The following is a 26,828-nucleotide window of genomic DNA, read 5'->3' on the forward strand; positions in this document are numbered from 1 at the left end:
CACAAACACACACACACACACACGTACACACACATTGTTGTGTAGATCTATTCACGCACATGCGCATTTGAGTGATTGTTAAAATAAAATTCAGGACAGGAAATCGAGCTGTCGATGCAGAGGTTAAATTTGATCTTCAACTGGTCACTGTGTCACGTGACATCAGACAGTTGATCGTGGGGTGAGGGTAACTCTAGGTACGGTGGGGTGGGGGGTGGGGGAGGGAGTGGAGGGGGAGATGCAAGGGTATCTCTCAACTGTATGTACGGTGGGGGTGGGGGTGGGGGAGGGAGAGGAGGGGGAGGTGCAAGGGTATCTCTCAATTGTAGGTACGGTGGGGGTGGGGGTGGGGGAGGGAGAGGAGGGGGGCAAGGGTATCTCTCAACTCTAGGTACGGTGGGGGTGGGGGAGGGAGAGGAGGGGCAAGGGTATCTCTCAACTCTAGGTACGGTGGGGGTGGGGGAGGGAGAGGGGGGGGGGAGGGGCAAGGGAAATCCAAATACCAAAATGTTATTCAAGGGAAATAACTTTTACAAGAATAGCTAAATTAACCAAGTGTAACTAAGACATGCTTAAAAACACAATAAACGCTCTAAATTTCATCACCTAATAATTTTAACAAATATTTTTTTATTTTTTATGTAACTGTTTTAAAAGAATAAATTTGATTCATTGACTACTTAACTGTAGGTTTTGTTTGAAAGACTAAACATGGTAGCTTTATTATAACATACTTATAGTCAAGTTTGATGACATACTAACTCACGATGATCGTCATAAAAGTTAAACAAAATTTTGGATCCCTTAAATCGGCATTCCCTCCAGCTCTTGCCCGTACTTATCACTGATCAAAAAAAACTCAAGATGGCCGAAACCAGACAGACACGACTTTCAAAAAACCTTAGCTGGCCTTCGCTCTGTCCTGTAGATAACACGGACACCTCGCAAACTACCAGCTGGCCTGTGTCAACACCCGTAGCGGATACATATCCAAATGAAACTGTAAATGTTCTTGAAAGTGGAAGAAAAATCGGAGATGTGTTACAAAAGGAGAGAACTGTCCCTGTACCTGTAAGTACACTCTTCAAAAAAATTACGCTTACGGGGTCCGCACCTGGGCGGTATCCCAAAAACACGCTACGTGTGTTGATTAAAGGAAAAAAAGAGCGTCGACTGGATGAATTTATCTTAGAAGACTTGTTTACATGTGAATTGAACATTAACCGCTCACAAATTATAAATGTCTACAACTTAGGAAAACCAAGCGAATGGTACATCTCACTGAAATCTGAAGAAATCTATAACTCTCTACATCTGGTAGTAATCTGCGAACACTCAGATTATTGTAGCAGCATGTTGCTGCTACATGTTGATAAAAATGGTCAGAGGGGTCACTTAAAGTGGGTACCTCCTACCATTACTCAGAATATGATCAACAAAATCATGATCGAAATATCTGAGCCAGATACAATCGTGTCAACTTTAAAAATTGGTAAAAGTGACAAGTGGGCAGTTGATTTTTGCCCAAACGCCCCCCTAAAGGACCTACCCCACTATATTGATTTAGAAATTGGAGGAGAAACTTACACCTTGCTATTACAACTAAACGGCAGGAGATCGATATGCCCCCTTTGTGGCACGACAAAACATGGACCGGCCGCCTGCCGAAGCCCCTATGTAAGGGAGAGAGACAATATATATATAGACAACGACGGAAACTATTACGACAATGATCTACTTATTGACGACAGCGAAGATGTGTCTGACGACGCCGCCGAAATTGAACCAGCCCAAGAACCAGCTACAACTACAGCCCCTACCACAGAAGGTGAATGGACAAAAGTTCAGGGAAAAAGAAATAAGCTTTCACGGAAAAAAAAGAAAGATAGCTTACGAAGCAAAGAAAACGAACACATCATTGAAACCGACACCATACAGAGCCCTACACGACCAACCCCAACACGCCCAACCGCAAAAGACAGGACCACAACAAAAAGGAAAACTTTCACACCCCCTCCACTAATCCCAAAACAGACTAAGGCGGACCAGGTTTTAAAGGCAGTGTAAGTAACCTCACAGTTATAACCCTCAACATACAAAGTACAAGATACAAAGACAAGTTTTTAAGACAATTAATCGACAAACATAAACCTGACTTCATTTTACTACAAGAAACTAATTTCAAAAATAAATACACAGCAGACAAATTCACTCACAACTTAGGGTTAACTCAAGCACATCACAGCTACAGTTCACTAATCACGGGAAGCGGGTCAACAATTTTTAACACATCAAACAAGTTCAACATAACAGACACGCACGCCGACTCTGAGGGAAAATTAGCAATAGTTACAATCGAGGGACAAGAGGGAAAACTAAGCATAGTCAATGTACACGGACCACATAGACCAAAAGACAGTAAATTTTATGAAAACCTGGAACATTTATTAACTAACAGATACAACCAACACGACATCATTTTGGCCGGGGACTTCAATTTCGTGGAAGACAGATTAGACATTTTAGGACCAAAAGACATAATTCGAAACCGTTTAACCGCAGACAAACCACACGCCAACTCAATCAACAACATTAAAACATATTTCAATTTAGTCGACACATACAGAGCGCAATATCCACACACCATACAAACCACCCACGGAAGTAACACATCTGGGAATAGATTCCGTCTAGACAGAATTTACGCCCCATCGAACATGAAAATCAACAAAGTAGAACACCTATTCTCAACACTACAGTTTAGCGACCATACAGCAGTTCTGACAACTTTAAAAAATGAACAAATACAAAACAAACCAAAACACAACACATATTGGAAATTCAATAATACACTCTTACTAGACGAGCGCTACATTAACATTATTAAGGACTTAATAAAATTTTACACGCAGTCATCACCAAAATTTAACAAAATCCAACATTGGGAAGATTTAAAACAAGACATTAAGCGGGTATCTATCCAATATGCATGTAGCATTAATAGCGTAAGGGCCCACATAGAAACTAAATTAGAAAAACAATTAAGTATACTGAAAGGAATCAACAACAACAAAGAACAAATAGACGCAACAGAATCAGAACTTTCTAAAATACAAGAGCACAAATATAAAGGGGCGCAAATTAGAAGTAGAATCGAACAAATAGGCTCGGAAAATCCCACACACCACACCTTAATTTTAGAACAAAGCTTTCAGAGGGCAAAACAAATCACACATCTCATAGATAACAACAACCAAGAGACGACTGACCCTGAAAAAATTCAATCAATATTTAGAGACTATTATACGCAACTGTATAAGTTCGAAGAGACAAACACAGACATACAAGACAAATACCTTAAGTTTATTAAACCATTACGTGACAGCGACAAAATTAATATTGACACCCCCTTTCAGCCAGTCGACATAACCAAAGCCATACTGAAATTAAATTCAAATAAATCGCCAGGGCCGGACGGCCTGACAAGCGAATTTTTTAAAGCCTTTTCAACCGACCTAATTTCTCTCCTTTTAGCTACCTTTAGAGAAATGTTTCTGCTAGAACAATGCCACGAAAATTTCAACAGATCATACATAACATTAATACGCAAACCCAAAACCGATCCTAAACAAACCCAAAACTATAGACCTATTTCTCTCCTAAACACTGATTACAAAATCCTATCCAAAGCTCTAGTCTCCAAAATTGAACCGCACTTGCATAAAATTATAAATGTAGACCAACAATGCAACATCACAGGTAGGAACATACAAAATCACAATCACTTAATTAGAGACATTATCCACTACACACACGAGAAAAACACACAAGCATGCATACTCAGTTTAGATCAAGAAAAAGCCTTCGACCGGGTAGCTCACAAATACCTTCACAAAATCTTAGAAGCAAACAATTTAGGACAATACTTTACGACATGGATAAAAATAATCTATTTTAATGCACATAGTCACTTACTGATAAACCATAATATTTCCCAACCCTTTAGAATAAATAAATCAGTCAGACAAGGCTGTCCCCTATCTCCAATCCTTTATATACTAACACTCGAACCCCTTTTAGAATGCATTAGAAACACTAGAGACATTAGAGGAATCGACATCCCAAATCAATTAAACAAAAAAATTCTAGCGTACGCTGATGATACAGCTTTTACGCTCCAAACCGAAAAATCTATCATACTAATAACAGACATGTTCCTTGACTTTGGGCTGGGTAGCGGGTCAAAAATTAACCTAATGAAAACCAAAATTATGGGACTTGGACGGTGGATCAACAAACCCAATTACCCACTAAACATGCTAGGTACCAACAAACTAAAACTTTACGGCATAACCCACTATAGTAACCCACACACCAACAACGATGATGAATGGAAACAAGTCTTAAGCAAAATCCAAAACACCATAGCACTTTATAAATTTAGCTCAACAACAATTTTTGCTAGGTCATCTATAATTAATAGGTATGTCATCCCAAAAATCACCTATATAGCCACGGCAAAAACAATCCCAAAGCCAACAATTAAACATCTGAATAAAATCATTAGAGAGTACATATTTCAGACCACAATTTCAAACATTAGCCACAACACTTTAGTACAAAACAAACTTCATGGAGGAATAAACTTGCACGATATACAGACCAAAATCAATACATTCAGACTAACACACATTAGCAGAATAATTAGCCAACCAAACTTTCACCCCCTAGCTCACTACTATATAGGCATTCAGCTAAACAAACTTACAAAAATCAATAATACAACTCCACATTACATAGGAGGAAAACTCAGTCCCTTTTACACAGAATGTTTACAAATATTAAAAAAAAACGAAAAACTTGTTAGCAAAAAGTCACAAAACATTTACAAAACGTTAGTGCAAAAGCTCTCAACTCCACTATACAACAGAATTCAATGGTGTAGGAAATACGCTCTAACAGACACAATGGACACCTTCAGAAACCTACACCTCAAAACCATCACACCCAAAGCCAGGGAAATAACTTACAGACTCATCTACAATTCAACCCCCCTAGCAAAACAACAGAAACCATTTTGCCCACTATGCAGACAAAACACACCCGAAACCGAAACGCACATCTATTTAGAATGCCCCACCATACAAAACATGAAAAAGACGCTAGAAAACAAAATAATAAAAAACGAGACCTACAATATCGATATAGTCATAACTCTAAACAAAATCCCAATACAAAGAGATAGGACGGACCTAGAGCAAAAAGCAAGGACGGTAGCTATATATAGACAGACTATTTGGAACAGCAGAATAAAAGCAAAACACGACAAGGTACAGTTCACGGGACACGTACTAGACTTGATTTATCGTAGACGACTCGACAATGACAGCACTCAAACACATATACCATAATTAACAACACCAAAACGTAAAGAACATAATACACTGCTTTTGCCACCTGGAACGCCTAATCGAACTGACACATCCCCCTTTCATCACACCCTCTCCGCCCCCCCCCCCCGCCCCTAAACCTCATGATCCCAATATCAAATTTCCCCTCAAAACTGCATCCCCTCGTCCCCATCACCACCACCCCTGTGATGAAGTACTATGTTAAACAGTGACAATGATGTATTATCCAAATACATTTCTAACAACATCAATGAAACTCCCACCCCTCAACCCCCATGTCCCCACTCTGTGTCGCATCATTTACCATTTGGCATTTCATTTTCCTATTGTTGCTTTTTGTGTATTGTTTAATTTATAAAGCTTACAAACATTGTAAAGCTATCATTTGTTACTATATTACTATTATCATATATGTAAGGTACTTTGGTCCACAACGTACAAATGACCCCAATGACCCGTACTCCTTTTGTATTCATTGTATTATCACCAAATTAACACTTACAGTTGTTTCGTTAACTTTACTAACTCTTTTATGTGAACACCAATTTTTTTATCTATAAAACTCCACTGCATCCCTACACGTGATAGCTACACGCCTACCCACCCCTAACCTGTCGGTACTTAACATTCATCTAAACATAAACACCGACTTGAACATACCAACCTTTCACCCTCCCACTAATTCGCACACACAGCAATCTGTTCGTCAAACCCTCCCCCCCCCCCCCCCCACCCACCCACACACACTACAAATGGTAATACATCAGCAGTCAGATAACACAGCACAAAATTTGACGCTCGGCTTGCCTTAAAACACGCAGTCACCCTCTCCACGCCTCGTCAGACACAGCTACCCACTCCCCCCTCTCCCCCTCTATCCACTTACCCTCAGACATGAAAACACCACTTTCCCTTTAACTGTTCCAACGACCCCACCACCCACCCCAACATCAATTTCGAATATCTATTCATTTACTTTTTAAAGTTCTAAATCTTGTTTCTTTCCCCTCATGTTTTACACAGCAACCTTTTGAAAACTCAATGCGACCAGTACATAAATAAACACTCTTTTAACTAGTCAACTTAATTTGTTTCCCTACATTGAAAATGCTCCACTGGCCCTTTGTCATTCTCGGAAAAATATCCTTTCCACTCCCCACCCAGACTTCTGACACGTTTATTTGACCTTCACCCCTTTTACTGCCATCTTTTGTAATTTTTGTTATAATCATATACATGACATCACGCAAATATTCATTATGTACATGTTCAAAACCTTTCGTTTTCATTTGAAACTATGTAAAAAATGTGATGTTGATGTACTTGTTTTAATTGCAAATAAAAGTATTAAAAAAAAAAAAAAAATATCACTGATCAAGAAAAAAAAAAAAAAAAAAAATAAAGGGACGCTTTTAAAAAAAAATACCGGTAACTGTTTAAAAAAGGGTTCGGCAACCTTTTGAGACCGAAGAGCCAAAAGTTGCAATTAACAATATTTCAGTTTTTAGAGAGCCATATCATTATTTTTCCAATATTTTCGTATCTGATAAGGATTAAGTAAATAAATTTGATTTTTTATTTGAAATAAATAGCGTTAAATCTGAACCAATATTGATTCATATACAAAATATAAATTTTTCGCACAAAATGTTTTCCCTAGCTCTGCTATGATACAATTAATAATCAAATAATATAGCTATATGACAATCCCATTCTACTTTAGAGGCCAATAACTTTTTTTTTTCTTTCTTTACGACATCACCGGCTCAGGAGGTGTCTCCCATAGCCAAGCAGCCCTCACCACGACCAACTCCGACTAACTGGCTTGGGTATCGGTTTGATTACCGTGTATCGGTCGCTTCTGTCCTTCAATTCACACCGGACTTATCTTCCACCCTATTCGTACCCCACAGTCCAGTACCTTGCTCAACCGTTGGAAGCTAATAACTAAAATAATACGTCACTCAGGTCAAATTAATGCATACTGAAAGGTAGATGAATGCATTGTGTATTAAATAACATTCCCCATTTGACTATATTCGAAAAAAGTCGGCACTTGGGCAGTGGCAAGCATGGACTTGTTAACATGGAACTGTCCACAGCACGACTGCGGGGCTGGGCCTGGTGCCTAAGCGGCTGTCAGCTGTCCGTATATTTCTAACTCACCTATTCTCACTGTTCTCTGAAGAGTGTTTTATTTTGTTTAAGTTAAAGTTGTTTTTTTTTAGAGTATAATATTTTTATGAGTATTGATTAAAATATAATTATTAATATTTGTGCATGAATCTGGAGAGCCGCACCCTGACATCAAAAGAGCCGCAGGTTGCCGACCCCTGGTTTAAAACATTGCTATAATTATTGATTAAATATAAAATGATACAATTTGAAAAAAAACATAGTTTACGGTTAGTTATAAATTCCAGCCTATATAATATTATATATTAATACTTCAAGAGTGGTAATATAGATTCCTAAAAAAACTAAAGATTTTTCAGCTAGAGAACGCCCACCTTTTTTTGGTAGTGTGTTCAGTCCTGAATTGAAATCATCTAACTTACGATAAACTCGACTACTCGATAGACTTTACTACATTCCCAACACATATCAAATTTTGATACCTAAACATAACTAAACTCAATGCTCCAGAACTACGACACCAACTCGCTTAACTTCACCAAGCTCTACAAACGACAATCCCAATCCACAACGATTTAATTGGACCTACTACTACAAGTCAACAGTCAACATAATTCGATACCTGAATAGTCCCGAACTCCAGAACTACGATACCTCATTACCTACATTCTCATTTCACTACTACCAATCAAATTTCATTAGACCTTCAACTACACAACAGCCAAATAAAAATAACGACACTTTAACACTTCGATACTTTATACCTACGAAACCATTTCAGCAACAGCCTAAACGATTCATCAAAACTTACCAAACAAGTACAATACTTTGAAAAGCCTGTCATTACAAAACTCTATAGCCTACACCAGAACAGATTTCTAATTCAAAGTCAGAGAAAACGAGATTTACAAGCAATATTAAAAACCAAAACTGCACGTGTTTTGGAACGCCCCGTCATGCGCTGGAGCGGTCACCAAATCAACATTAAAATGAGATAACCGTTTGAAATGTTCGAAATTTAAATTACGAACTTTTTAAATCGTTTTCTACATCAATGAATATGTGACACCAAAATAAAAATGCAAAGTGACTGGTAAAAAGCGCCCCGCCTTTCCAAATTAGGGAGGTGGGGTTGTATTTTTATCATCGCGAATAAATATAGGTTTATATAGACCTTATTTTGGGGTTGGGGTGCAAAATTAATGGTTCGTCCTGGGCGCCGAAATAGATAGCTAAGCCTTTGTATATTACCATCTATAGTTTATAAAAGATAATCAAAGTTATTAATTATTAGGTACTTTTTGATAATAGCGATTTAACCTTTTTGCTCCCCCCCTAGGGATGGCGCCCTAGCAGTGTTTCTTCCAGACTTTTTTTTCGAGGGGGGGGGGGCACTTTAAATTTTGGGTGGGGGCGGTCAACATTTTTCGGGGGGGGGGGGTTGCGGACACTAGTAAAAGTGTATGTTTACTATATAAAATCCATCTCGTTCGGGGGGGGGGGGGGTGCGGTAGACTTTCTTCGGGGGGGGGGGGGGGGATGAGATGCCTGGAAAAAAACTCTGCGCCCTAGGCGACCGCCTAGTTCGCCCAATAGGTAGCGCCGGCCCTGTATTTGTCCAAAGATGTCAAGCCCACCTAAAGCAGAAATGTTTTACCGTTGCAGGCGTCGCTGGCCCAGGACGCATCACTGACAGTTGAACCACTGACAGGTGCGCAGGTGAACCACACCTGCAGGGTGAGGTCTTCAGACGGTGCTCAGAGCTGTGTGGTCAAGGTCTTTCTAGGTAACGTCAAGGTCAGTAGATCGCTTAAGTGTGGTTAGGTTGTAGGGTCATGTGTGTGAGAGGCTCGGTCAAAAGGTCGAGGGGTTTAGTCAAATGGTCGAGGGGGTTTAGTCAATTGGTCGGTGGTTTAGTCAAATGGTCGAGGGGCCTAGTAAAAAAGTCGAGTGGTTTAGTCAAAAAGTCGAGGGGTTTAGTCAAATGGTCTAGTGGTTTAGTCAAAAGATCGAGTGGTTTAGTCAAATGGTCCAGTGGTTTAGTCAAATGGTCGAGTGGTTTAGTCAAATGGTCGAGTGGTTTAATCAAATGGTCGTGGTTTAGTCTAAAGATCGAGTGGTTTAGTCAAATGGTCGAGTGGTTTAGTCAAATGGTCGAGTGGTTTAGTCAAATGGTCGAGTGGTTTAATCAAATGGTCGTGGTTTAGTCTAAAGGTCGAGTGGTTTAGTCAAAAGATCGAGTGGTTTAGTCAACCTGGTTTAGTCAAATGGTCGAGTGGTTTAGTCTAAAGGTCTAGTGGTTTAGTCAAATGGTCGAGTGGTTTAGTCAAATGGTCGAATTGTTTTGTTTGATGGGTAAGTGGGTTTATCAGCATTGTAACCTATTTAACTAATAGTTCATTTTACCCCTCTACCCCGTCCTACGCCCCGACCCCCATGTTTGACCCCCACCCTCCAGTGCCTCGGTCCAGATGCCCCCATAGAAGCCTCCAGATGCCAGAGAGAGAATGACGCCTGCCACTACTTCCTGTCACTGACACCAAACTGCTGCCAACTGCCCTACTTTTGTGATGCCGCCAATAGTCTAGGTCAGTGACCTTGTGCTAATTATAGACCAGTGACAGTATGCTAATTATAGATCGGTCTGTTTATGCTCGCTGTAAGTCAGTCTCATTATGCTAATTATACGCCCGTGACTTTATGCTAATTACAGAATATTTCATGCATGGGTAGTCATCAAGACGAGTACCAATTTTTGTGTTCCAGCATATTTTGGCTCGCTCATTACTTTTGAGATTTGTCAGGTGTATTAATTAATTAATGCGCCTAACATAGAAACGTTAATTAAACATTGATTGGGCAGGATCACATTTTTATAAAGTCAAACTTGATCATTGATAATACTAAAGAGCTTCGAGACAGCGAAGTTTTATTTATTTTACGACACCAATGGTTGAGATAGCGAGGTTTTTATTTACGACATCAATGGTTGAGATAGCGAGGTTTTTATTTACGACATCAATGGTTGAGATAGCGAAGTTTTTATTTACGACATCAATGGTTGAGATAGCGAGGTTTCATTTTGTCGTCAATGGCCGCTCATAACACAGTAAAAAAAAAAACATGCACAAAAAATGTTCGTGACAGAATGCAGAATCTAGTGCAATAAAAATGAGATTTTGTTGCTCAAAATAATTAAGAAAACCCATTAAGGTTTTGCAGGGTTAGCTAATGGGCGGTGAATTTTTGTTAAAAAATGTTCAATTAGTTGAGTGCTTAGTTGAATGATTCGTTGAGTGATCGGATGAGTGATTAGATGAGTGATTAGATGAGTTACTAGTTGAGTGATTAGATGAGTGATTAGATGAGTGATTAGATGAGTGATTAGATGAGTGATGAAATGAGTGATTAGATGAGTGATTAGATGAGTGATTAGTTAAGTGATTAGATGAGTGATTAGATGAGTGATTAGATGAGTGATTAGATGAGTGATTAGATGAGTGATTAGATGAGTGATTAGTTAAGTGATTAGATGAGTGATTAGATGAGTGATGAGATGAGTGATTAGATGAGTGATTAGATGAGTGATTAGATGAGTGATTAGATGAGTGATTAGATGAGTGATTAGATGAGTGATTAGATGAGTGATTAGATGAGTGATTAGATGAGTGATTAGATGAGTGATTAGATGAGTGATTAGATGAGTGATTAGATGAGTGATTAGATGAGTGATCGGATGAGTGGTGAGATGAGTGATTAGATGAGTGATTAGATGAGTGATTAGATGAGTGATTAGATGAGTGATTAGATGAGTGATGAGATGAGTGATTAGATGAGTGATTAGATAAGTAATTGAGTGATTAGATGAGTGATTAGATGAGTGATTAGATGAGTGATTAGATGAGTGATTAGATAAGTGATTAGATGAGTGATTAGATGAGTGATTAGATGAGTGATGTTTGCATGGATTAGGGACCACACCCTCGCCTGCCTGCCCGTAAGAGAAGATGAAGTAGAGTTTACCTGATTTCTGGATCCTCTGCTTAGGTAGGGATTGTGTTGTTCGGGCTACAGAGCATGTATTTCCCCAACTCGAGTCAGGTACGCTTTAGAGCTGAGTTGACCTGTAAGGCTCAAGACACCGGTCAATCCGACGCTAGCAACGAACCAAACGCAGCTTTAAGCAACTAAAGTTGGTCAACAACCTCACTCTCATGTAGGTCATCATAACCTCACATTTGGTTTCATATCCAGTGAATTCAAGAAGAGTTTTTACGTGTGTGAGTTATTTTAAAAATTGTAAACAAAGCACCCACGTGACATTTAACCACAAATCACGTGACAGTTGAAGGGGTGATTATTGGGTCTGTCTGACACATCCCAAAAGGGAAACAATCATCATTCACTGGATATCGAGTAGCGTCCCTTCTCACTGCCCCGATATCACTGAATATCGAGTCGCTTCCCTTGTCATTGCCCTGATATCGCTGAATATCGAGTCGCTTCCCTTGTCATTGCCCTGACAAAAGTCATTCACCGCACTTCGGTCACAGGGACATTTTGTTCTATTGCCGTGATCCGGTCATATTGTAGCCGTGATCCGGTCATATTGTAGCCGTGATCCGGTCATATTGTAGCCGTGATCCGGACATATTGTAGCCGTATTCCGGTTAATATTGTAACCGTATTCCGGCTAATATTGTAGCCGTGATCCGGTCAACGTGTTAGCCGTGATCCGGTCAATTTCTTCGTTTTGATCCGGTCAATAACCGTCAGTAACAGCTCTGGATGATACCCAATGTTATTTTACTAAAGGACCAACATGACATATAATATTCAGCAGTTAATCAGTAAATGGCATTTCAACTAACATGACATTTTACATGGTCGATAACATGACATTTAAATGTCGAATGGGAAAATAAGCTCTCGTTGTGGTGTTTTTAACTCCGAGCTCAAGGAACTTAAGCTCAAAATTGTCTGAAATATGATTTGACCATATGAGTCTGAAGTTTGTAGTTTGTCTGAAATATTTTAACCATATATTTTTGTCCGTAGTTTGAATTTTTTTTACCATATATTTTTGTCTGTACTCTGATATATTTTAACCATTATGTTTAGGTCTGTAGTTTGAAATATTTTAACCATATTTTTGTCTGTAGTTTGTCTGAAATATTTTAACCGTTATATTTTTGTCTGTAGTTTGTCTGAAATATTTTAACCGTTATATTTTTGTCTGTAGTTTGTCTGAAATATTTTAACCGTTATATTTTTGTCTGTAGTTTGTCTGAAATATTTTAACCGTTATATTTTGGTCTGTAGTTTGTCTGAATATTTTAACCACATATGTTTGTATGTAGTTTGTCTGAAATATTCAAACCATATATTTTTGTCTGTAGTTTGTCTGAAATAATTTAACCATATATTTTTGTCTAAAGTTTGTCTGAAATATTTTAACCACATATTTTTGTCTGTAGTTTGTCTGAAATATTTTAACCATATATTTTTGTCTAAAGTTTGTCTGAAAATATTTTAACCGTATATTTTTGTCTGTAGTTTGTCTGAAATATTTTTAACCATATATTTTTGTCTGTAGTTTGTCTGAAATATTTTAAGCATATATTTTTGTCTGTAGTTTGTCTGAAATATTTTAACCGTTATATTTTGGTCTGTAGTTTGTCTGAATATTTTAACCACAAATTTTTGTCTGTAGTTTGTCTGAAATATTCAAACCATATATTTTTGTCTGTAGTTTGTCTGAAATAATTTAACCATATATTTTTGTCTAAAGTTTGTCTGAAATATTTTAACCACATATTTTTGTCTGTAGTTTGTCTGAAATATTTTAACCATATATTTTTGTCTAAAGTTTGTCTGAACATATTTTAACCGTATATTTTTGTCTGTAGTTTGTCTGAAATATTTTTAACCATATATTTTTGTCTGTAGTTTGTCTGAAATATTTTAAGCATATATTTTTGTCTGTAGTTTGAAATATTTTAGCCATATGTTTTTGTCTGTAGTTTGTCTGAAATATTTTAACCATATATTTGTTTCTGTAGTTTGTCTGAAATATTTTAACCATATATTTTTGTCTGTAGTTTGTCTGAAATATTTTAACCATTATATTTTTGTATGTAGTTTGTCTGAAATATTTTTAACCGTTATATTTTTGTCTGTAGTTTGTCTGAAATATTTTAACCATGTGTTTTGTCTGTAGTTCGTCTGAAATATTGTAACCGTTATATTTTTGTCTGTAGTTTGTCTGAAATATTTTAACCATATATTTTTGTCTGTAGTTTGTCTGAAATATTTTAACCATATATTTTTGTCTGTAGTTTGCCTGAAATATTTTAACCATATATTTTTATCTGTAGTTTGTCTGAAATATTTTAACCGTTATATTTTTGTCTGTAGTTTGTCTGAAATATTTTTAACCATATATTTTTGTCTGTAGTTTGTCTGAAATATTTTAAGCATATATTTTTGTCTGTAGTTTGTCTGAAATATTTTAACCGTTATATTTTGGTCTGTAGTTTGTCTGAATATTTTAACCACAAATTTTTGTCTGTAGTTTGTCTGAAATATTCAAACCATATATTTTTGTCTGTAGTTTGTCTGAAATAATTTAACCATATATTTTTGTCTAAAGTTTGTCTGAAATATTTTAACCACATATTTTTGTCTGTAGTTTGTCTGAAATATTTTAACCATATATTTTTGTCTAAAGTTTGTCTGAAAATATTTTAACCGTATATTTTTGTCTGTAGTTTGTCTGAAATATTTTTAACCATATATTTTTGTCTGTAGTTTGTCTGAAATATTTTAAGCATATATTTTTGTCTGTAGTTTGTCTGAAATATTTTAACCGTTATATTTTGGTCTGTAGTTTGTCTGAATATTTTAACCACAAATTTTTGTCTGTAGTTTGTCTGAAATATTCAAACCATATATTTTTGTCTGTAGTTTGTCTGAAATAATTTAACCATATATTTTTGTCTAAAGTTTGTCTGAAATATTTTAACCACATATTTTTGTCTGTAGTTTGTCTGAAATATTTTAACCATATATTTTTGTCTAAAGTTTGTCTGAACATATTTTAACCGTATATTTTTGTCTGTAGTTTGTCTGAAATATTTTTAACCATATATTTTTGTCTGTAGTTTGTCTGAAATATTTTAAGCATATATTTTTGTCTGTAGTTTGAAATATTTTAGCCATATGTTTTTGTCTGTAGTTTGTCTGAAATATTTTAACCATATATTTGTTTCTGTAGTTTGTCTGAAATATTTTAACCATATATTTTTGTCTGTAGTTTGTCTGAAATATTTTAACCATTATATTTTTGTATGTAGTTTGTCTGAAATATTTTTAACCGTTATATTTTTGTCTGTAGTTTGTCTGAAATATTTTAACCATGTGTTTTGTCTGTAGTTCGTCTGAAATATTGTAACCGTTATATTTTTGTCTGTAGTTTGTCTGAAATATTTTAACCATATATTTTTGTCTGTAGTTTGTCTGAAATATTTTAACCATATATTTTTGTCTGTAGTTTGCCTGAAATATTTTAACCATATATTTTTATCTGTAGTTTGTCTGAAATATTTTAACCGTTATATTTTTGTCTGTAGTTTGTCTGAAATATTTTTAACCATATATTTTTGTCTGTAGTTTGTCTGAAATATTTTAAGCATATATTTTTGTCTGTAGTTTGTCTGAAATATTTTAACCGTTATATTTTGGTCTGTAGTTTGTCTGAATATTTTAACCACAAATTTTTGTCTGTAGTTTGTCTGAAATATTCAAACCATATATTTTTGTCTGTAGTTTGTCTGAAATAATTTAACCATATATTTTTGTCTAAAGTTTGTCTGAAATATTTTAACCACATATTTTTGTCTGTAGTTTGTCTGAAATATTTTAACCATATATTTTTGTCTAAAGTTTGTCTGAACATATTTTAACCGTATATTTTTGTCTGTAGTTTGTCTGAAATATTTTTAACCATATATTTTTGTCTGTAGTTTGTCTGAAATATTTTAAGCATATATTTTTGTCTGTAGTTTGAAATATTTTAGCCATATGTTTTTGTCTGTAGTTTGTCTGAAATATTTTAACCATATATTTGTTTCTGTAGTTTGTCTGAAATATTTTAACCATATATTTTTGTCTGTAGTTTGTCTGAAATATTTTAACCATTATATTTTTGTATGTAGTTTGTCTGAAATATTTTTAACCGTTATATTTTTGTCTGTAGTTTGTCTGAAATATTTTAACCATGTGTTTTGTCTGTAGTTCGTCTGAAATATTGTAACCGTTATATTTTTGTCTGTAGTTTGTCTGAAATATTTTAACCATATATTTTTGTCTGTAGTTTGTCTGAAATATTTTAACCATATATTTTTGTCTGTAGTTTGCCTGAAATATTTTAACCATATATTTTTATCTGTAGTTTGTCTGAAATATTTTAACCGTTATATTTTTGTCAGTAGTTTGTCTGAAATATTTTAACCGTTAGATTTTTGTCTGTAGTTTGTCTGAAATATTTTAACCGTTATATTTTTGTCAGTAGTTTGTCTGAAATATTTTAACCGTTAGATTTTTGTCTGTAGTTTGAAATATTTTAACCGTTAGATTTTTGTCTGTAGTTTGCCTCCAGGATTTCCCCGACCATCGGCTCTGGGGTGACGTCTTGTTGCGGTCATGTGACCTACACACCGGTGCTAAAATCGCCGACACTCTGGTGGCCCTGCACTCCTCCTCACACCGGGAGAAACTGGGCGTGGCAGAGTTTCAAGGTCTCCAGCAGAAATTTGGGTCAGTTGCCCGCCCCTAGTTCACAACATCAGTTATAGATTCACAAATTAGTAAAAAAAAAATACAGCACCCAACAAAATTTACAATTAATTTTCTTTCATTGCCATTATTTCCAAAGATTGATTCATCGTTGATTCTCAAATTGTGTTAAATTTACTCACAATTATATTCGAATACAGTTGTTCCATACATGATTTTTATTATTATTAAGAACAATTGACCAGTTGTTTTTAAAGATAATCTTCTTCATTAAGTATTGTTGCATTATTTCCACATTATGAAGTGGATGGCCAACGCTAAATATCTGCATTATAAGCTAAAGCATGAACAACTCTACAGTTTACTACTGTTGCCATTGGTGATTTCCTCCTGAGCTCCTGTACCAACCCACCAACCAGAACGTTCTATTTCTCCCCCCCCCCCCCCAGCCCCCTCCCCCAGCAGACGGCCTATCTCTGTGACCAGCACTTCAACAGACCCTTCCTGGAGGGTCACCGTAACAACAGACCACGTGACGAGGATGTCCGTCTCAAGATGGACGAGGTCATCAAGGACGATGTCGTCATCAAAGCCACAGAGTTGGCCAAGGAATGGATGGCCGTGGCCAGTGGGGACTGTTGTATCCATGGTGACCTGCATGCTGGCTCCATCTTGTACAAGGAAACAGATGGCAGCATCAAGGTATGCTCAACCCCTCATGTATATATGTATGTATGTATGTATGTATGTATGTATATATATATATATATATATATATATATATATATATATATATATATATATATATATATATATATATATATATATATATACATATGTATATATATATATATATATATATATATATATATATATATATATATATATATGTATATATATATATATATATATATATTTATATATATATATATATATATATATATATATATATATTTATATATATATATATATATATATATATATATATATATGAGTGTGTTTGTGTGTGTGTGAGTGTGTTTATATGTATGTTTATATCTACATATCTGGAGAAACTCCATTTTTCTGTAACCACACTGGGTATACAGTACTATACATGCTTAACCAAACCGTGTGACCGGAGAAGGCCACCCCCCCCCCATATGCACACGCCCTAATTCGTTGTCTGAGTATCGAGTGTGATATCTGGTGTCACGTCCGTGGCTATGTGTCACGTCCCTGGCTCAGTGTCACGTCCGTGGCTATGTGTCACGTCCGTGGCTGTGTGTCACGTCCGTGGCTATGTGTCACGTCCCTGGCTCAGTGTCACGTCCGTGGCTATGTGTCACGTCCCTGGCTCAGTGTCACGTCCCTGGCTCAGTGTCACGTCCGTGGCTATGTGTCACGTCCCTGGCTCAGTGTCACGTCCGTGGCTATGTGTCACGTCCGTGGCTATGTGTCACGTCCCTGGCTCAGTGTCACGTCCGTGGCTATGTGTCACGTCCTAGGCTATGTGTCTAGTGTGACCTCTGGTGTCACGTTTAGCCGAGTTGGTCGAAACATACCTGGCCACGTGTCACGTGATTACCGTGATTTATAACACTAGAAGCTTTACGGTGATGGCATCGTAGTCAGAGAAAGATGGAGGCCCGTGGGTGAAGGTCGTTTTATGACCCTGACCTAGATTTCCCTCCCCCTGGGTCTGGAAGCGCTAGTGGGGGTGGGGTGAAAGTGAGCCAATTAAAAAAACGGCCAGACTTGGAGTTAGCCAACTGTTCTCCGATTTCACGATTTTATTCAATGGCTAGAGTTGTCGTTCTTGTTCGTGATCGTTAACTTAATACTGTAGACAGTTATCGTTCTTGTTGGTGATCGTTAACTTAATACTAATAGTGTAGTGTAGACAGTTGTCGTTCTTGTTCGCGCCGGTTTATTGTGAGAAGAATTATTGTTCTTTTCTCTTTACTGCCATTTTATCACATTATTTCCTAACGAGGCTACAACTTCTATACTAAACCAGAGCCATCACTTCCGTACGGTAATAACATGTTCAATTCCGTACGGTAATAATATGCTCAATTCCGTACGGTAATAATATGCTCAATTCCGTACGGTAATAATATGTCTTACAATATAAAATAAATTGTGATCAAGACGTTTATCTCGTTTACATAGCAGCTCAAAGTTTGAATACGCACAATTTGTGAACTTACACAATTTGCGGGCTTACAAAATGTGTGAACTTACACAACTTGTGAATATACACAATTTGTGAACTTGCACAATTTGTGAGCTTACACAATTTGTGAACTTATACAATTTGTGAGCTTACACAATTTGTGAACACACACTCTAAATTCGTCTAAACTCTGACACCAGTCTCTGACTCCAAGCTCTGACTCCAAGCTCTGACTCCAGATTCTGACTCCAGATTCTGACTCCAGACGACCTGGCGTAGAAACTGTGCGACACCAACAAATCGGTCATGAAAGACAAGCTGACATGCGTCGTCACACGAGACATGCCAGATTTTTGTCCCTCATCAAGTCCAGCCTTTCACCGACAGCAAGACTTCATGTGGCCCAGAATCGCTCCTGAACCGTTTTATTTTTAAATATCGCTCTGACATTTAGATCAATGCACCGCCCAATTCCCCCCTCTGGCACTGTGAACTCACCATCAATGTATGTTGTCAGAATCCCCCCTCCACACCTCTCCCTTCCAACCCACAAGATCTCCCAGATTCTAAAACCTAGTTTATTCACATAGCACCGTCAATACTAAAGAAAACATCGGCAGCTGTAAGTGTTTTGTTTCGTAAGATCTACTCTCATTCAACTCGAATCACACATTTCTTGTGACCCATTTCCCGGCTCCATTCATACATTCCACAGTTTCCGATTACCCGGCGAGTTCAAAATGGCGTCCATTACCGCTTGTAAAGAGCAATTTTTCAGTTTCAATTTTTAATGTTAACAAAGGTATCAATTTACAAGGGAAGAGTGTAAAAACGAAATCTGATATGAATCTTAAATGTTTATTTCCTATTAGAGGTTTAAAAAATGGGTTAATTAAAAAAAAAGTTTAATCTTCATTGTGTGGACTGATAGGCGCTTTGCACTTCATATTTAAACTCAACATTCGTTAGACAGCATCCAACATTCATTAGACAGCATCCAACATTTGTTAGACAGCATCCAACATTCGTAAACCAACATGCGTTAAAAAGCATACAACATTTTTTGGACAGCATCCAACATTCTATAGCAGGCATTCAACATTCATTAGAAAGTATACAACATTAAGTAGACAGCATTCAACATTCATGAGAAAGTATACAACATTTATTAGACAGCATCCAACATTAATTAACACCTCTTATATTCGGGTCACTGCGCATATTTTGTGGATTTTATGCAAATAATTAAATTAGTTTCTGCTTTCGTCACCAGCACATTTTATTCTAAACTACGTCATTTTCGATCTTTAGTTCGTTGATGGTCTTCAATTGTTGTGTTTTAGTTGAGAGCTTAAGTTCTCCAATTGTCGTGTTTGAGTTGAGAGCTAAAGTTCTCCAATTGTCGTGTTTGAGTTGTCAGAAAGAGCTTAAGTTCTCCGATTGTCGTGTTTGAGTTGAGAGCTTAAGTTCTCCAATTGTTGTGTTTTGAGTTGAGAGCTTAAGTTCTCCAATAGTCGTGTTTGAGTTGAGAGCTTAAGTGCTCGACTTGTCGTGTTTGAGTTGAGAGCTTAAGTTCTCCAATACTCGTGTTTGAGTTGAGAGCTTAAGTGCTCGACTTGTCGTGTTTGAGTTGAGAGCTTAAGTTCTCTAATTGTCTTGTTTGAGTTGAGAGCTCAAGTTCTCCAATTGTCGTGTTTGAGTTGAAAGCTTAAATTCTCCAATAGTCGTGTTTGAGTTGAGAGCTTAAGTTCTCTAATTGTCGTATTTGAGTTGAGAGCTTAAATTCTCCAATAGTCGTGTTTGAGTTGAGAGCTTAAATTCTCCAATAGTCGTGTTTGAGTTGAGAGCTTAAGTTCTCTAATTGTCGTGTTTGAGTTGAGAGCTTAAGTGCTCGACTTGTCGTGTTTGAGTTGAGAGCTTAAGTTCTCTAATTGTCGTGTTTGAGTTGAGAGCTTAAATTCTCCAATAGTCGTGTTTGAGTTGAGAGCTTAAGTGCTCGACTTGTCGTGTTTGAGTTGAGAGCTTAAGTTCTCTACCTGTCGTGTTTGAGTTGAGAGCTTAAGTTCTCTACCTGTCGTGTTTGAGTTGAGAGCTTAAGTTCTCTACCTGTCGTGTTTTTGTTCTGGAGCTGATCGACACAGAGAGCAGCAGGATTGGACCCCCAGCCTTCGACCTCGCCCTGCTGATCTGCAACTACGTGCTGCTGTACCACTACCACCAGGACATGTGTCACGTGGTTCCCGCCCCAGACAAGACGGACCACTCCCAGCTCATGACCGACACGCTGGACCTTATATGTATCACAAGTAAGTGACATGTCTATCATGTATCACAAGTAAGTGACATGTCTCTCATGTATCACAAGTAAGTGACATGTCTATCATGTATCACAAGTAAGTGACATGTCTATCATGTATCACAAGTAAGTGACATGTCTATCATGTATCACAAGTAAGTGACATGTCTCTCATGTATCACAAGTAAGTGACATGTCTCTCATGTATCACAAGTAAGTGACGTGTCTATCATGTATCACAAGTAAGTGACGTGTCTATCATGTATCACAAGTAAGTGACATGTCTATCATGTATCACAAGTAAGTGACATGTCTCTAATGTATCACAAGTAAGTGACATGTCTCTAATGTATCACAAGTAAGTGACATGTTTCTCATGTATCACAAGTAAGTGACATGTTTCTCATGTATCACAAGTAAGTGACATGTCTATCATGTATCACAAGTAAGTGACATGTTTCTCATGTATCACAAGTAAGTGACATGTTTCTCATGTATCACAAGTAAGTGACATGTATCTCATGTATCACAAGTAAGTGACATGTCTCTAATGTATCACAAGTAAGTGACATGTCTATCATGTATCACAAGTAAGTGACATATTTCTCATGTATCACAAGTAAGTGACATGTTTCTCATGTATCACAAGTAAGTGACATGTTTCTCATGTATCACAAGTAAGTGACATGTCTATCATGTATCACAAGTAAGTGACATGTCTCTCATGTATCACAAGTAAGTGACATGTTTCTCATGTATCACAAGTAAGTGACATGTCTCTCAAATTTTAAAATTTAAATGGTAAAACTCTTAATTTAAGCATCAATGAATTACGCTTTTTAATCAAATTTAACCCATTCCCCAAAGGCTAATTAAGTTTACTTAACCCTCCCCCCTCCCACCCCCACAGTGTCGCGGTACATGGAGGGGATGAGCCGCGCCCTACAGGACAAGTGGGACAAGCACGGAGTGTGGAGGCAGATCCTGCTCATGCTGGGGGTGGAGATCATTGCTTGGTAGGTCGTCGACACTCCACTCATGCACTCCACACTCATACACACAACACTCATACACTTCACATTCATACACTCCACACTCATACACTCCACACTCATACACTCCACACTCATACACTCCACACTCATACACTCCACACTCATACACTCCACACTCATACACTCCACACTCATACACTCCACACTCATACACTCCACACTCATACACTCCACACTCATACACTCCACACTCATACACTCCACACTCATACACTCCACACTCATACACTCCACACTCTTACACTCCACACTCATACACTCCACACTCATACACTCCACACTCATACACTCCACACTCATACACTCCACATTCATACACTCAACATTCATACACTCCACACTCATACACTCCACACTCATACACTCCTCACTCATACACTCCTCACTCATACACTCCACACTCATACACTCCACCTTCATACACTCCACATTCATACACTCAACATTCATACACTCCACACTCATAAACTCCACACCATACACTCCACACTCATACACTCCACACTCATACACTCCACCTTCATACACTCCACACTCATACACTCCTCACTCCTCACTCATACACTCCACACTCATACACTCCACACTCATATACTCCACAACCATATACTCCACACTCATACACTCCACACTCATACACTCCACACTCATACACTCCACAACCATATACTCCACACTCATACACTCCACATTCATACACTCCACACTCATACACTCCACACTCATACACTCCACATTCATACACTCCACACTCATACACTCCACACTCATACACTCCACATTCATACACTCCACACTCATACACTCCACACTCCACACTCATACACTCCACACTCATACACTCCACACTCATACACTCCACACTCATACACTCCACAACCATATACTCCACACTCATACACTCCACATTCATACACTCCACACTCATACACTCCACACTCATACACTCCACATTCATACACTCCACACTCATACACTCCACACTCATACACTCCACATTCATACACTCCACACTCATACACTCCACACTCATACACTCCACATTCATACACTCCACACTCATACACTCCACACTCATACACTCCACATTCATACACTCCACACTCATACACTCCACACTCATACACTCCACACTCATACACTCCACACTCATACACTCCACACTCATACACTCCACACTCATACACCCCCTTCAAAACACTCCTCAGTTTCCCGATTGGTCTGATATATTTACAATGACATTATTGTTAACACTAACATTTGAAATGTTATTATTTAAAAATCTTTTCTTGAATCCAGTTTTTAACCAGATAAAAATACAATGTAGACAATGTTATGGTAAACAGTACACCAAGGTGAAGGCCACGTGGAAGTTATGGCGTCAGTTAATTAGGATGTGAGAGCTAAGTTTTCTTACACGCAACAGTGGCTGCACTAAGTTCTAACCTTGACCTTTTACCTCCATCTCCAATATCTCGATCTCAACCACTCCACCACCCCCCGTCCTCCCTTACACACAACATACAAACACATAAACACACACACACACACACACACACACACACACACACACACACACACACCCATAGTCGGCAGAAACACATTTTGAGTCGCCATTCAACCGTGTAAACCGGATAATCACGGCTCGGTGAATGGGATTGGCGCAACAGAGCATGCGCAGAAACGACTGAATTGTTTCATTGGCTAATGTCATTAGATGTCACGTGACGCTTAGACGTGATTTATTCACACACACGTAAACACACATGTACACACACATTTACACGCACACACACATCTAGCCAGTAGCCCCCCCTCCCCCACCCGCTCCCGCGCACTTGAGGTAGTCGTGTCGATACAATAAGACGTGACGTCATCTAACTGCCATTCTTTACTCTCGTCACGGTCGACATCACCATCGATCAATTAATTAACAGTTAATTACTGACACTGCAGATGTCACTGACAGGTGAAAAACCCTTGTCTCTCATTCTATCAGTTTGTCCGTCTGTCTGTCCGTCCGTTCCTCTGTTAGTCTTTCTGTCTGTCCGTCTGTCTATCGGTCGGTCTTTCTGTCTGTATGTCTGTCCGTCTGTCTTTCTGTCGGTCCGTCTGTCTATCGGTCCGTCTGTCTATCGGTCAGTCTTTCTGTCTGTCCGTCTGTCTGTCTGTCTTTCTGTCTGTCTGTCGTTTTGTCCTCCAGTTCGGCCGTGCATATGTTCCAGTAATTCGATCGTCCCATAGCGGGAAGTCTCAATTAGCCCATGGAGCTAAGCGCTATCGCTACAAATCTAGACATTCAGGAACTCTATTTTTTTGCGTCCTTTGGGTAGAATCAATCATCTCTATGAGGAAGGGAACTTATTTGAGATTTCATTATACTAGACATTCAAATAAACGACTAGCCACTCACCAACCAACTACCTACAGCCAAACTGTTAGTCCCCCCCACCCACCAACTCCCTACAACCAAACTACTAGCCACCCACCCACTGACCCCCCCCCCCCCCCCATAGACACATACATCAACCAACTCCCTACAGCTAAACTGTTAGCCCCCCCCCCCACACACACACATACGAACCAACCAACTCCTTACAACCAAACTGTTAGCCCCCCCCCCCCACCCACCCACTCACCAATCAGCTCCCAACGTTGTTTACTTGCAGGATCTCCGGCTCCCAATCCTTCGACAGCTTGGAGCTGCAGCCCAGAGCCCAGCTTAACTGCCTCAACACGGCTCTCAGGATCATCCACAAGCAAAGCTTATCCCTGGACACCAAGGGATTATCCAGGCTAATCAACAACCAACATTAATTAGTTTAAACTAGTTACAATTTAAATTTATTTGCTCTGTTTGCAGTGCTAGCCAAATTTTCTCGACTAGCCTCCAAACTTTCCCAACAGAAACCCACATTCAATTTGACGTCACGGCTTAGTGCAAACACGGCTATCAATTCCCAGCTATCTTATGTCAGCCATGCTTCATGTCATTTACTAATTAATTATTCAAATGACAATATTGTTGTTGGCGCGTGGGGCTAGCACGTTCTAACGTGTCTGCTGCTCGTTATGTCTGTCACGTGATGTCTGTCGCTAAGTGTGTCTGTCACGTGATGTCTGTCGCTAAGTGTGTCTGTCACGTGATGTCTGCCGCTAGGTGTGTCTGTCACGTGATGTCTGTCGCTAGGTGTGTCTGTCACGTGATGTCTGTCGCTAGGTGTGTCTGTCACGTGATGTCTGTCGCTAGGTGTGTCTGTCACGTGATGTCTGCCGCTAGGTGTGTCTGTCACGTGATGTCTATCGCTAGGTGTGTCTGTCACGTGATGTCTGCCGCTAGGTGTGTCTGTCACGTGTCTGTAGCTAGGTGTGTCTGTCACGTGATGTCTGTCGCTAGGTGTGTTTGTCACGTGATGTCTATCGCTAGGTGTGTCTGTCACGTGATGTCTGCCGCTAGGTGTGTCTGTCACGTGTCTGTAGCTAGGTGTGTCTGTCACGTGTCTGTAGCTAGGTGTGTCTGTCACGTGATGTCTGTCGCTAGGTGTGTCTGTCACGTGATGTCTATCGCTAGGTATGTCTCTAATGTGACAATGGCCCCAGCTTTATTTGTCTCGCTATAATTACTAGACAAGTTGTTTACAACAAAATATTTTTACCATTCTTTACATACTTTGTATTATTTTTTTTTCTGAATTTCTGTAAAACCTGAAAGCTTAAAAGCTATGAATGTTAGCTTTTCACTTTAAGTCATTTAAGGCATATCCATCATTCACACAACACAGCACATAAGACATTCCCTCTCACATGTAGAAAACATCACCCCCACACATTAACAAAACATCAACCCCACACATGTAGAAAACATCACCCCCACACATTAACAAAACATCACCCCACACATGTAAAAAACATCACCCCCACACATTAACAAAAAATTCACCCCACTAAAAACACTCTCCGGTTGCCTGCTGCATAGTACCCGATTCATGTCAATTTAATGAAAAAATATTTTTTTAGATTTCCCACGTTTTAGAACGTTTGTTTGTTCTATGCTGTAGTTTGATTGGGGGGGGGGGGGGCTGGCTCTGTTGTGTGGTGGTGTCCTGTGTAGCCCTGGTAGCGGGGGTGTGGCAAGCCCTCTGTACTGTGGTCACGTGTCACCCGTACAACCCAATGCTGTGAAAAATGTTGATCGATCTCATGTTGGCCATGTTTGATTGCTGAACTGATAAGATTGATCTCGCAGTAAATATTTCAATGTGCATGAACAATGTAAAAAATATGCTTTAAAATTTTAATTGCTCGGGTTGGTTGTGGAGTGAGCAGGAATTCAATGATCTCAACTTTTCCCCCCACTCCCCCCTGGGGTGTGTGGGTGTGTGTGTGTGAGGGGGCATCTTACCAGTATGGTGCCAACCAAAGATGTACCTGATAAATAGATGCTTAAATTCTAAAGCTGTATAAAATAGGTCCCATGTAACAATTGTGTTACATGTAAAGTTTCCACTGGTGTTTTAGATTGATGAGACATGTATTGACCTAAATCTTGTCTTAGACACGTTGAATCTCTGCCACTGTCACACAAGAGCTTAGATCTCCCCACTGTCACAGAGGAGCTTAGATCTCCCCACTGTCACAGAGGAGCTTAGATCTCCCCACTATCACAGAGGAGCTTAGATCTCCCCACTGTCACAGAGGAGCTTAGATCTCTGGCCCCCAACTGTCACAGAGGAGCTTAGATCTCCCCACTGTCACAGAGGAGCTTAGATCTCCCCACTATCACAGAGGAGCTTAGATCTCCCCACTGTCACAGAGGAGCTTAGATCTCTGGACCCAACTGTCACAGAGGAGCTTAGATCTCCCCACTGTTACAGAGGAGCTTAGATCTCCCCACTGTCACAGAGGAGCTTAGATATCCCCACTGTCACAGAGGAGCTTAGATCTCCCCACTGTCACAGAGGAGCTTAGATCTCCCC

General features: G+C 38.7%; 1 protein-coding gene across 1 annotated transcript; it reads left to right on the forward strand.

Moving 5' to 3' along the window:
* Positions 1 to 1,756: 1,756 nt before the first annotated feature.
* On the forward strand, positions 1,757 to 25,914 carry LOC131936389 (methylthioribose kinase). The gene is made up of 8 exons (XM_059293348.1): positions 1,757 to 1,828; positions 9,213 to 9,344; positions 10,006 to 10,135; positions 16,196 to 16,364; positions 16,793 to 17,045; positions 20,630 to 20,807; positions 21,708 to 21,813; positions 24,522 to 25,914. Exons 1-8 carry the CDS (start codon positions 1,757 to 1,759, stop codon positions 24,667 to 24,669), a joined length of 1,188 nt encoding a protein of 395 aa, XP_059149331.1. The 3' UTR covers positions 24,670 to 25,914.
* Positions 25,915 to 26,828: the final 914 nt, after the last annotated feature.

This window comes from Physella acuta, unplaced genomic scaffold, assembly GCF_028476545.2.
Source record: "Physella acuta isolate Inbredline_101_S28 unplaced genomic scaffold, ASM2847654v3 ptg000177l, whole genome shotgun sequence".
Lineage (NCBI taxonomy): Eukaryota > Metazoa > Mollusca > Gastropoda > Physidae > Physella > Physella acuta.

Coding starts and splice junctions, on each gene's coding strand:
- LOC131936389 (XM_059293348.1), top strand. CDS start 1,757: ATGTGTCTGACGACGCCGCCGAAATTGAACCAGCCCAAGAACCAGCTA. Junction 9,345..10,005: donor TCTTTCTAGGTAACGTCAAG/GTCAGTAGATCG, acceptor CCCACCCTCCAG/TGCCTCGGTCCAGATGCCCC. Junction 20,808..21,707: donor GGACCTTATATGTATCACAA/GTAAGTGACATG, acceptor CCACCCCCACAG/TGTCGCGGTACATGGAGGGG.